This window comes from Lacerta agilis, chromosome 10 (genome assembly GCF_009819535.1).
Source record: "Lacerta agilis isolate rLacAgi1 chromosome 10, rLacAgi1.pri, whole genome shotgun sequence".
NCBI lineage: Eukaryota > Metazoa > Chordata > Lepidosauria > Squamata > Lacertidae > Lacerta > Lacerta agilis.
The window spans coordinates 32,967,177-32,978,908 of NC_046321.1; the positions used below are offsets into that span (position 1 = coordinate 32,967,177).

The window sequence follows — 11,732 nt, forward strand, 5'->3', positions numbered from 1 at the left end:
TAGAATGTGTCCTTTTATTTAAAATGCATCTCTGGGTTATTTGTGGGGCATAGGAATTCATTCATATTTTTTTTTCAAAATATAGTCTGGCCCCCCACAAGGTCTGAGGGACAGTGGACTGGCTACCTGCTGAAAAAGTTTGCTGACCCCTGCTTTAAAGGTTTAAAAACTACTTGATCAAAGTGCTCTCTAAGCAATGGACAAATGAAATTGTACATAAAACACAGCTAAATCCACAAGCCAATTAAAATACACACACATCATTAGAACACTGATAAAGTAGACAGAAGACTTTCCAGTAGAAGTCACCGCTAGACTAATGTAGAACATTATTACAAACTTCTGTAGTACAGTGCAACACACACTAGGAGACTATTGTTTACCTCTTTATATTTTATTGGTCTTTACAATTACGAAGAAGCTGCTGGCAACAGCAACGTAAATTCCAAGTATAGAATAAGTTATTTAAAGCACATGCTGCCAGTTATCTTGTCTACCCACCTGAATACACACACAAGCAAAAAAACAAACTTGCAAAATAATGTTAAGTCTTCAGACTTCACCAACTGGAGCCATTCTGTTCCAGTCAAACTACCACCTAGAGGAAAGGCAATAGGAAGAGGACATATGATCTTGGATATTTGACCACATATGCCATCAGAATTATGCAGAACAAAAGACTTGAGGAAGTGCCTCCGAAAAGCTGGTTCATCTATTATTACTGGGATTTGCGCTATCAGGTGCATCGAGTTGCGACAGATTACCATCAGAATTAATGACTGCCCCGGGGATATATGTGCATATAAATCTATCAGCTATGTGTTAATACCCAAGCCCAGCCCCTCATTTGCCTTAATAAAGAAATACAGGAGCGGACTTTTGAGAAGTCAATAGACAGGCGACCCACTCTCCCGCCCCCATCTAAATGCGCCCCTCCTATGTGTGACCCCCATTCCCCACATGTGACCCCCACCCAAACCGTCTCTCTCCCCCTTCTTCCCCACCCCCCTCTCGCGCGCCTGCTCGTGTCTTTCTTTTTTTCTCCTCACAAGGCTACGCCCCCTCTGCCCCCCCCCTAAAGCCACCTCACGGCTGCCGGAAGGGTTACCTGAGGAACACGAGCAGCACCGTGCGCGTTTTGTGGGGAGCGGGCAGGGGCGCAGCTTCCCTGACAGGGTTTGCTTCTTCTCACCCCGGGTGGGGCACCCAGGAAATAGAGGCCACTTCCTCCTCCCCGGGGAAGGGAGAATCGCTTAGCGGGGGCGGAGCGAGTCCGCACCGCACCTTCCGAGGGGAGGCGCCTAATTCGACGGAGCCCCCGCCTCTCAAGAAGCCCCCACCACGAGGCGCCGGGCGAACAAAGCCGCGGAGGCTCGTGGAAACCGAGCCGGCCGGGCGCGCGCTCTGCCGTGTGCTCGGCACCCGCCAGCCAACCAGAAAAGAAGGAAGAAAGCGCGCGCGCCTTTCGCCATCCTCGCTCGTTAATTTCGTTCGACCCGCCCCTCTCGCTCCCGCGAAGTTAGAAGGGTGGGGTCAGTAATTGGCGAGCATGCGCTTTGACGTGGCGCCGAGAAGCGGGCGCCTGTGCGTGAAGACCGAGGGCCGAGGTAAAAGTTGGGAGAACTTCCGCTCGCTCCTGGTAACGGGGGTAGGGTGGGTGGGGTGCTAAACTAGGGAGCAAGGAGAAAAGGGAACGGGTTGAATGAGGGATTATGAGCATGAAGGGTGCAACCCCAAACATCCACTGAGAACCAGTGTGGTGTAGTGGTTGACTCGTAATCTGGGGAACCGGGTTCGCGTCTCCGCTCCTCCACATGCAGCTGCTGGGTGACCTTGGGCCAGTCACACTTCTCTGAAGTCTCTCAGCCCCACTCACCTCACAGAGTGTTTGTTGTGGGGGAGGAAGGGAAAGGAGAATGTTAGCCGCTTTGAGACTCATTTGGGTAGTGATAAAGCGGGATATCAAATCCAAACTCTTCTTCTTCTTCCTTGCTATGGAGCGAGTTCTGCACTTGCGTTCCTTAGCGGGCAAGCTTAAGATTCCTTTGCAAGTCTAACATTCCACTGACTAAAGCGGAACTTGCTTCCTAATGAAACGTGCATAGAATCGGGCGCGCGCATTTTTGAAAAGAAGATTTGTAAGTAGCAGGTTGTCCCCCCCCCCCCATGATCTGTGCAGGCATTCCCGTATAAAGACGTTGGAAATATGGCTGAAGTTAAGCATAGAAGGAAAGCTAACCTTTCAGCCAAATCAACTGAAGATCAAGGGAAGATACCACCGATCTTGAGGACTACTGGTGATGAAAAGTCCGGCTGGTGGGACCCACGAACGGCCTCGAGTTTACTGTCCCTTATAGCTTGCGTAGGGCTGACATGGTAAGCAAACTGACTGGAAAGTTGTCTTTACACTGATGTCTTCTGCAAGTGATAACCCCAAACCTGTTTCTTCATCTTGAGCTGGTTGGCAGGTTCAACATCATGCCTTAACGGAATCCTTCACACTTGCTCTTTAATTATGACATATATTTGTAACTGAATTATAAAATCAAAGCTAAGCTGAAATCGTACATGCAATTATTTGAGAATAAATCCCATTTGACTCAACTTACAGCTAACTAAACATGTATAGGATTGGGCTACCCAAGAAATTGCTGAGTCAGTTCATTCCAATATTTATGTAGGGACTAGCCACTTGTGGGAAATGAAATGCTTTCTGGTTGTGTAGCACCACTGACCCGATGCTATTGTTTCCCTTCTTTTAGAAGTCTGTAGCTGTGATCTTAGGCTATATATTTGACAAAAGCCAAGATATTATCAAAAAATATTGCTTGCTTTCAGGTTCTGCTCACTGCCCAGTTTGAGGTGCTGACCTATGTTAAGCCAGAATCATGTCTTAAAGTTTGCCCAGCAGGGTTAGGATATGAATTGATGTAATACCTAACATCTGTGTTTGGCTCTACTGTTATCACTAAATTAAGTATGGGATCTCCATAAACATGCATTATGTGACTGGGATTTAAGACAGAGGTAGGGCAGGATGCAACTGATTTGCCATTCCTTCTAAATACATTTTGACAATCAAAGGATATCATTAAAGTCTGGGGAAGAGGAGATTTCGGTGAGAATTTATATGTATCCTGGTCCATATGCTCTCTCTTCAATATATTAAGGAGCTATTAGGGAAAAAGCTGTGACTTTGTAGAGCACCTGTTGAGGTTACTCTTATCCAGATAATAATCAGAGTAATTTGTACTCCAGAAAAAATACTAGCAATACCTCTCTGAACTGTGCCACGAGTTGAGGAGGGCATGAACAATATTGTAATAAATGTTTTTACAATGGCCTTCAACTGGCAGAAGCCACTGATGCTGCTGCGTAGGTACACTATTTAAAGTTTGTATGTCTTTAGGATCAGAATATTAAGTTTATTGTAAATTTTAATTATACAAGTAATTACATTAATAGCAGTATGGCTGTACCTAAATGTAAGCAGAAATCAGAACCTGATGACCTGGAACTCTATGCAGGCATATGTATCTTTCAAGGTGAGACCCTAAAGTTTAGGGCCTAAAGAAACATTAAATTAAAATATTTATTTTTCAGTTTATTTTTCAGTTTTGGCCTTTCTTCTGCTGCAGTTTTTCCTAAGAGTAGGATGTACTAAACTCTATTTTTGTTGTCCATGTGTGTTCCACGTATAAAGTTTCAGCCATATTTTTGGATTGCAAGTTGTGCTGAAGTAGGTGATTCAGTAACGTGGAAAATGTCTATTTAAAACAAAAGCCCCAACACTATTGCTTTTGTAAGTTGTTTGCTGATTCTGTTTTTCTACATTTCCCAGGTTTCTTTTTCAGCAGTCAGCACAGCTGGCTGAAGTGGAAGAGAAATACTATTTATTAAAGCAGGAAGCTGCCAAGTTTCAAGATACGGAAAATAAGATTAACTTAATATCTGAAAAGGTAATTCAGAAGGGTATCATTTTAATGCTGTGGGTGTTTCTCAACTTCTCTAAAGTCCGAGATATTTTTCATTACCGGTAACTAGTATTAACAGTACCTTCCTAGATAAACTACACTTAGGTGCAAAGTCAAGTTTAGTAATTACATTTGCCTTATATTAAGTCAGTTTTTTCTCTGAAAACCAGATGCTTAAAGTTGCAATCTTATACAAACTTCTTGGAAGTAACACTGAACTTTTTTCTGAGTAGATTACACTTTAAATTGATTTGAGCTGCTAAACATACCGGTACTTGCTGAGAAATAAGTCTGTGTTATATTGCAGCCACTATTTTACCTTTTGAAACAGTCATAGAGCATAATACTGAATAAATGCTAATTAAGAATGTGTTCAGAAATTATTATCAGTAACCCTACCAGAAGCATTTATGCTGTTTGAAATTGTTTTCATTTAGATGGCTTTTAAGTCTTACTTTGTATAGTGCAATTACTTATGTAAAATATTCTAATATTTATTGTGTAAGTCTTGTGATCATGAAACTGTAGCTTAAATGGATTGTCTGTTTTCTTTTCATGTTTTGCTGTCTGATGTTACTCTTTTTAAAAAAAACATTAATTTTGCTGCAGATTGTTCTTCTGAATGACACAGCTATACAGTGTCAGGATTAAAGTCTGTTTTTTAGCACAGCTCTACTTCCTTAGTCTCTGTTCATGGCACTTACACACATACATATTTTTCTGTTTATAAGACTAGGTTTTTTACCTAAAAAATAATGTACAACATTTGGGGCGTCTTATACATGGATAGCTATCCCCCCATTTGTGGGTACAAAGATTTAAGAAAATGGGGGGAGATGGCCCCATATATAAGATGCCCCCTAATTTTTGACATTTTTTGGGGGGGGGCTAGTCTTATACACGGAAAAATATGGTATGTCCTTTTCAACACTGGATTTTTCCACCATGCAGAGGATCAGGCTGCACAAAGACAGGCAAAAGGTTGGAAATTGAGTGTGACCCAGTGTCACACTAGAAGATACAACAGGAATGTCCTTTACTCTCCCCACTCCCTGTACCCTCCAAAATGTTCTGAAGGGTCCTCCAACTTCCCAGAGCAAATGGGGTGGGGGGGAGTGTGGACAGCAGAGGGGAGAAAGTGAAAGGGGAAGACCCATTTGCACAAGTGGGCTATGGGTCGGATGTCAACCATAGACTTGAGGCTATGTATGCATGTGGATTTACAAAAGCAACTAAAAGTCTTGCTATCCAGCACCAAATAAGAATTATGTCATGTGCCAGAACAAAGTTTGTTGTTTTAAAACTGCAAAATAATCCAATTTTTGAAATACCGGTACTTCAGAAAAATCAATATCTGAGCTGAGCATACTGTTTTGTAGGAAATCACTGCTTCCAGGCTACCTTGTAATGCAATTCATTCCTCCCTATGACAACATATTGAAGTACATTTGGCCAACTCAAAACACATTTCTAGAATTTTAATTCTAAAGTGAAATTTGTTTAGTTTTTTTTCCTAAATAAAGCTATGCAGAATTTTGAAAGTATGCATAGAACAGATTAATATGAATCAACAAGCTTATTTGCCAAATGCTTGTCTCTCTCATATATACATATACACACACACACACGAACGAACGATTTATTTGGAATACGTATCTTAAAACTTCTTATGTTTATCAAAAACCTTTGTTTTATATAAAAAAGTGCAAAATCTGTATTAAGTGAAGATGGACATTGTTTTGTGTTACAAATGCAGTTTGAATCTTCTTCGGGTATCCTGCAGGAAGCCTCTTTCTTTCTCTCCATGATGACCAAGTTTGAACAAGAAGTATCTAACCTACGTAACATAATACGTGACATTCAAAACAGTGAGCAGGCACACTCTAAAAGGATGCAGACCACTGAAGGAAAATTTCAAAAAATAATCAAGTCCTGGGAAAAGAGCCAGACTGAACTGGATACAAATACTAGCAGTTTAAAATCGGAAGCCAGGCTCTTACATATCGAAGTGACCTCTCAAATCAATGCAGCAGATCAAAAACTAAAATCCCTTTCTGAAAGACTGAAAGATCTTGAAGACAGTACTGTAAGAAACCTCAAAACGTTAAGTAGGCAAGAGGAAGATGAACTGGCTAAAGTTGAGCAGCAGCTACAGTCTGATACCAAGGCAGTTGGAAAATTAGAAGAACAGCAGAACAGTATATTTGCCAGAAATAATGATCTGAGGCAAAAGCTTGCAGGCTATGAACCCAAACTGGAAGAGTGCAAAACTCATTTACCAGCAATAGAGAATGCCATTCACTCTGTTGTTAGAATATCAAGGGATCTGACAGCTGTAGAGAAGAAAATGGAAGACATGACTATAAAGGTGTTCAGTGTGGAAGATGAAATGATGAAAGCTGTATCAGATATAATGGACATACAAAAAACTCTTGAAGGCATGCAGTATGATAACAGCCTACTAAAACTGCAGAATGAAGTGCTTGTGTTAAAGGAGAAAGTCAACGACTTTGCAGAATCTACAACAGAAACAGAAAAAAATATAGAAAACTACCACAGTGTGAATGATGAGTGAACTAGTCATAATGAACAGTATTGCTGAAGCAATTTTTCACTTTACATGAGAAGACTTTGAAAAGGTGAAAATACGTTTGCATTCCTGTGTGGGTTTTTTATTGGAATATGTATTTGCATGTTTGTTGTACTTTACCCATCAAATGCTACATTGCAAGTATACAATATGTGTTAAGCTGTATTATTCAAGTTAGTGTACTTATGCTCATTTCAGCTTAAAAGGTTGCTTTAAAGGCCTTTGCAGGAATAACTGTTACAAAGTTTGAACACCATGCTTTCAGAGAAAGCAGGTATGGATACAGATATTACAACTGGATTATCACAAAGCTAAGAGATATCTTGATAAATAAGGGCTTTATGAAGTAAAGGCAGGAGAAACTATAGATATTTAATTGATAGGTATATTGAAAGAAATGTAATAAAGCCACAGGCATATTGTCATATGAAAGGTATTCCCACTTCACCACTTGCATATGCTGCACAGAATCAGGTAAGTCAGAAAAATAATAAAAAGTTATTTAGAATGAGATGGTACAATTGGGCGTGATTGGTAGGAAGGAAACAATTTTCCTTTGAACATAACTTTGAAAAACCAACAGTTATTCACACAAGACGCATTTGTTTTGCTTTAACAGTAACTAAAATGCAGCAACACTATTTTTTCTGGATAGTAAAATCTATTAAAGTACTATATGCTAGTTTTGTATGCATTTGCCTGTGTGCCATTTTTCTAGAATATTGCCACCCAAAGTGAATTTTATTAGAAAGAACATCAGTTGTAATTATAACAAACTATTATATTATCTTGTTTTGCTTTGTTGGAATACACAACTGTTAAGAAGCCAACTTGTAAAGTGAGGGTGTAGACAGTGTCTGATTGCTTCTCCTCAGTTTTCACATGCTTTCCTCTTTGTTTCCATACATCTGATTTTTCTAGGGTCTGATATCAATTAGATAAGGAAGTATTTGATGTATGACAGATTACAAAATTATGGGGTTTTGTAAACCATTTAACCCATAAGCAAATTCTAGGAAGAGATAAAAATTAGTTACTAAGGAGTAATCCGCATTATACACACAATGGAATGGAATAAATTGGTGCTGTAATAACCCCTGCTGCTGTTTCATAGCAACTTCAATCCTGTTAAGAACTTTGTGCAAAATGATAATTTACACTGCATAAAGCTTACACAAATCTTGTGACTGTTGTGGTGGTTTTCCTGTAATTTTGAGCCTTTTGTTTCCTTGTTTAATGTTATCCCCAACTCTGAAACCAACAAAATTTTAAACAGAAATGTGTAAAGCTTGTCTGTGGGCATTACATATCCAAAAACTTCCCTACCTGTCCAAAGAAAAGTGTCCAGCTGGTGAAACAAAACTATTTTCTTCTATTTATTCATAAAGCTAGATGAGTTACGTATCCAATATTCAGATTCTGGTTTTACTATAACTTTCAGCTTAGCAAGTTGTGACCTATTGCAAGATCAGTAGCAATGCTGGTAACCCTTTAAATAACTTTTTTTTGTAATAACATTGGAACTAAGATGCTTCAAAGGGTAAGCATCAAATATCATGCAACTATAAAATAAATTCACATTTTAATAAATAACCTGGGCTGGATAATTTGGCATGACAAGATTATTTAATGATTTATTTATTGTTCCTTTTGCCTCTTCCATGGTAAGACAACAACCTCTAAGGACTTTATCTTGTTTCTTATAAGTGTAATAGGGGAAACTGCTTGTTGATGAGAATCAAGATTTACAATTTTCCCCATTGCTAGAAAACTAAATACGCCTCTACACTCCAATATGCCTGTTTTTGGGACCTAACACCATTGATTAATAAATTAATCAGAAACATATGTATGAGTTGCACATCCTTTCTCCCTTTAAAGTTTGAGGGAAACACTAAAGAATATATTGTACACTAATCTTTTAATTAAATTTCAAGACAGCTGGTATAAAATTAAAATGCAATTTCATTTTTTTTAAATTCTTAGTGTGAGAAGACATTGAGCTTAATGGAGCAACTGGAAGATCTTCATATAATTGCTCAGATGAAGCATCTGCAGGAGGAAGTGAACACCATGCAGATCTGGTCTAGTAAGTTAAGTCAAGAAGAAGAGGAGCTTCAGCAGAACTTAACATCTCTCTTTCGTGCAGTTACTAAGTATGAGGAGATTATAGCTTCAGTAACTAATAACTTCTCTGTAAAGATTGCCGCTGTGAAGACTGATATTAGACGCATTTCAGGTCTAGAAGCAGATGTAACCTCACTGGTAGAGAATCTACATACTCTAGAAGACAAAGTTGATAAAGCTGAAAGGACTACAATAAAAAGTATAGGGACTCTCCTTACAAACAGCATTGACAGGACTACAGTACTACGGAGTTCTGCATCTGAAAATGCCAGACAAATAGAACACATTAAGACAAAATCATCTGAGCTGAATGCTGAACTTAACAAGCAATTAAATAAGCTTTTAGATTTGGAAAGTGATAGAGCCAAAGTTCTTACAACAGTAGCCTTTGCAAATGACTTAAAACCAAAAGTACACAACTTAAAGATGGATTTGGCACACTTGGAACCAATGCTAGATGAACTAACATTAAGAATAGGAAGACTGCTTGGGGATCTAATTGAAAGACAGAAAGAAATTTCTTTCCTGAATAAGAAACTCTTCAATTTGACTTCTGCTCAGAGTGATGTTAAGACTATGAGTGATGAACTAAGTGATGTTTCGGATTTGAAATAGTAGTCCTATCACATCAAGCCTCAGTTCTAGCACTGCTTGAGGTTGCTAGGTTACTCTTCAAGATTTAAATTTTGGGGTTGAAGCAGTAGTGAATTTAAGATTATCTGCTTACAGCAAATTGAATTCATAGATGAAACAAAAAGTCCTTCCAGTAGCACCTTAGAGACCAACTAAGTTTGTTATTGGTAGGAGCTTTCGTGTGCATGCACACTTCTGATTCATAGAGTAAAACGTGCATTAGATGGTGCTGTCATGTTCACTACAACTTGTCTTACACCAAGGAACTATTGAGGACTGCAGTCTTACAAGTAGGAGTGTCACATATAATTGAGTTACCAGTACATTCAATCAATAACTAGATCAAAAATTATTTTATAAACTACAAAGTTGTATTTGTAAAACCTGTTTCAGTAAGTCTTGAATTGTATTGGATGTTAAAAAGATGATTGTAGAAGACCAAAAACAGAAGATTAAACCAAAAGAATACTGCAAGAATTCTGCTCAGTGTTCCCACACATTGAAGTGCAGTAAGGAAATTTCCCCTTCTACATTAGGGGCAGGCTCTGCTGGATCAGCAGCCCTCCCATTTTTCAGAAAAGCTATTCTGGAGGCAAGTTAGAAGATTGTCTGAATCTGTAGATTGTAAAAAGAAAAAAAATCCTCCATATTTAAAGTTGAGAACTCTGACATCAACTGGGTAATATAACAAGCACGCACTTATAAGGTATTAAAAATGTTGTCTAATGCCTTTTATAGGGCCATGTTTAGAGTAGTACTGTATGCAGTTTCAGTCACTCCATCTCAAACGAGAGCTAATAAAGTTGTATAAAAACATGACTAAATGAGTGCATAGAAGAAAAATTACTAGGGACATTTGTACAAGTATACTTGTGGGAAATGATTTTTCTTTCTTGAAATAGAATTCTGGGTCCCCTAATCAATTCAGTGGCAGAAAAATGACTACAAATGCATCTTGGAGTTCAGTTGCATGCAGTATAAATGGTGGCAAACAGCTTTTAAAGGGTAGAGTTGGAAGGGTATTATTTCCAAAATCCTGAACAGCCATTGCCAAGGTAGATGACCCAACGGTTCGATTTAGGAAGCCATGCAATTATTAGACACTAATCAAATTGAACTTTTCAAATATATTACATTACTAAATACCAGTTGGCAGTTATTAAGGACAGCTGTTACATCTTGCTTGTGGACTTTCTAAACATGCCTGGTGCTGCTGTAAACAGGACAAGGTGGATCTTTTGAGGTAACAGTGTTCTTGAGTATTTGTAGATGGCTGATAACATACAAATGCATATATAACTATTGATTTTAGTGCATCTATGTGCAAGTATGACTCCCCTTGATTACTGCCGATAGCTTTTTATTTTGGCCTCTGACCACTCAGAACTCCTTCAGGCTGGGTATCCATAGTTATGGCTATGTGTCCTCCGTTTGCAAAAGGGCTCTAAACCAGCATATATCCCCATATCTGTTTCACATGCCAATGGACACTCCATAACAGCATCAGGGTACAGCGGGCACTATTTAGCAATGGATTTATGACTAGGTACTGATCTGGAAGGTGGCAACACAAGAACAAGCCTTGTCAATGGTGGCTCCCCACTTGTGGAATGCTCTCCCAGGAAAGGCTTGTCTGGCACCATCATTGCATATCTTCAGGCACATTCCTTTTTAACCAGGCCTCCAGCTTTTAACTACAGTGGTACCTCTAAATGCGAACAGGATCCATTCTGGAGCCCCGTTCACATCCTGAGCAGTCTGTAGCGTGGGTAGCAATTTGGCACGTCTGCACGACCCGCCGAACCCAGAAGTAACTGTACTGCCATTTTGGATGGGTAGGATGCTTTAATAGTGTTTGTTTTTGGCTTTAAAATATTGTAACTTGTTATTTGCGATGGCAAAAAGCAACAAATAACATATCCTTGCTGATGTCAAGACCTTTCAATAATAATGGCTGCAGCAGTATTAACTGGTCATACATATACTTTGAATACATGTCTCTCACTGGGTTAGTGATAAATATTTGTAAACATGATTACCTAACCTACCACTAAAGTGAAAAGATATAAAGCAAGAACCTGATTACCCAATTTATAGAACTGTCTTCACAGACAAGTAAACCCACATTAAGGCAAAGCAGTTTGGTAGATCATACTTGTAAAATACTAGAAATTCATTATTTTCTTCTCTGCTTTAACCGACTGTCAGTAGCAACACACGAGGGGTCCTTTTTCAGTAGACCAAACAAAATAAAAAAATCCTTCCAGTAGCACCTTAGAGACCAACTAAGTTTGTTCTTGGTATGAGCTTTCGTGTGCATGCACACTTCTTCAGATACACGGAAACAGAAGTCACCAGACCCTTATATATAGTGAGAGAGTAGGGAGGGGTATTACTCAGAAGGGTAG

The 11,732-nt window shown here is 39.1% G+C and overlaps 2 protein-coding genes across 3 annotated transcripts in view; one reads left to right on the forward strand and one right to left on the reverse strand.

Moving 5' to 3' along the window:
- APAF1 (apoptotic peptidase activating factor 1) overlaps nucleotides 1–1,206 on the reverse strand; it is a 37,895-nt gene extending 36,689 nt beyond the window's left edge. Inside the window, exon 1 of the mRNA XM_033163232.1 lies at nucleotides 1,109–1,206. The gene's annotated coding sequence lies outside the window, so the exon portion shown is untranslated. The remainder of the gene's footprint in view (nucleotides 1–1,108) is intronic.
- Nucleotides 1,207–1,524: 318 nt separating this feature from the next.
- Nucleotides 1,525–9,436, forward strand: IKBIP (IKBKB interacting protein). Of its 2 annotated transcripts, none has more exons than XM_033163238.1 (4): nucleotides 1,525–1,607; nucleotides 2,180–2,376; nucleotides 3,842–3,959; nucleotides 5,731–6,696. In XM_033163238.1, exons 2-4 carry the CDS (start codon nucleotides 2,207–2,209, stop codon nucleotides 6,547–6,549), a joined length of 1,107 nt encoding a protein of 368 aa, XP_033019129.1. In that variant the 5' UTR covers nucleotides 1,525–1,607; nucleotides 2,180–2,206; the 3' UTR covers nucleotides 6,550–6,696. The 2 variants fall into 2 exon arrangements, with proteins under 2 accessions (XP_033019129.1, XP_033019130.1); XM_033163239.1 differs by lacking the exon at nucleotides 5,731–6,696 and adding an exon at nucleotides 8,551–9,436 and having other exon boundaries at nucleotides 1,529–1,607.
- The last annotated feature ends 2,296 nt before the right edge of the window (nucleotides 9,437–11,732 follow it).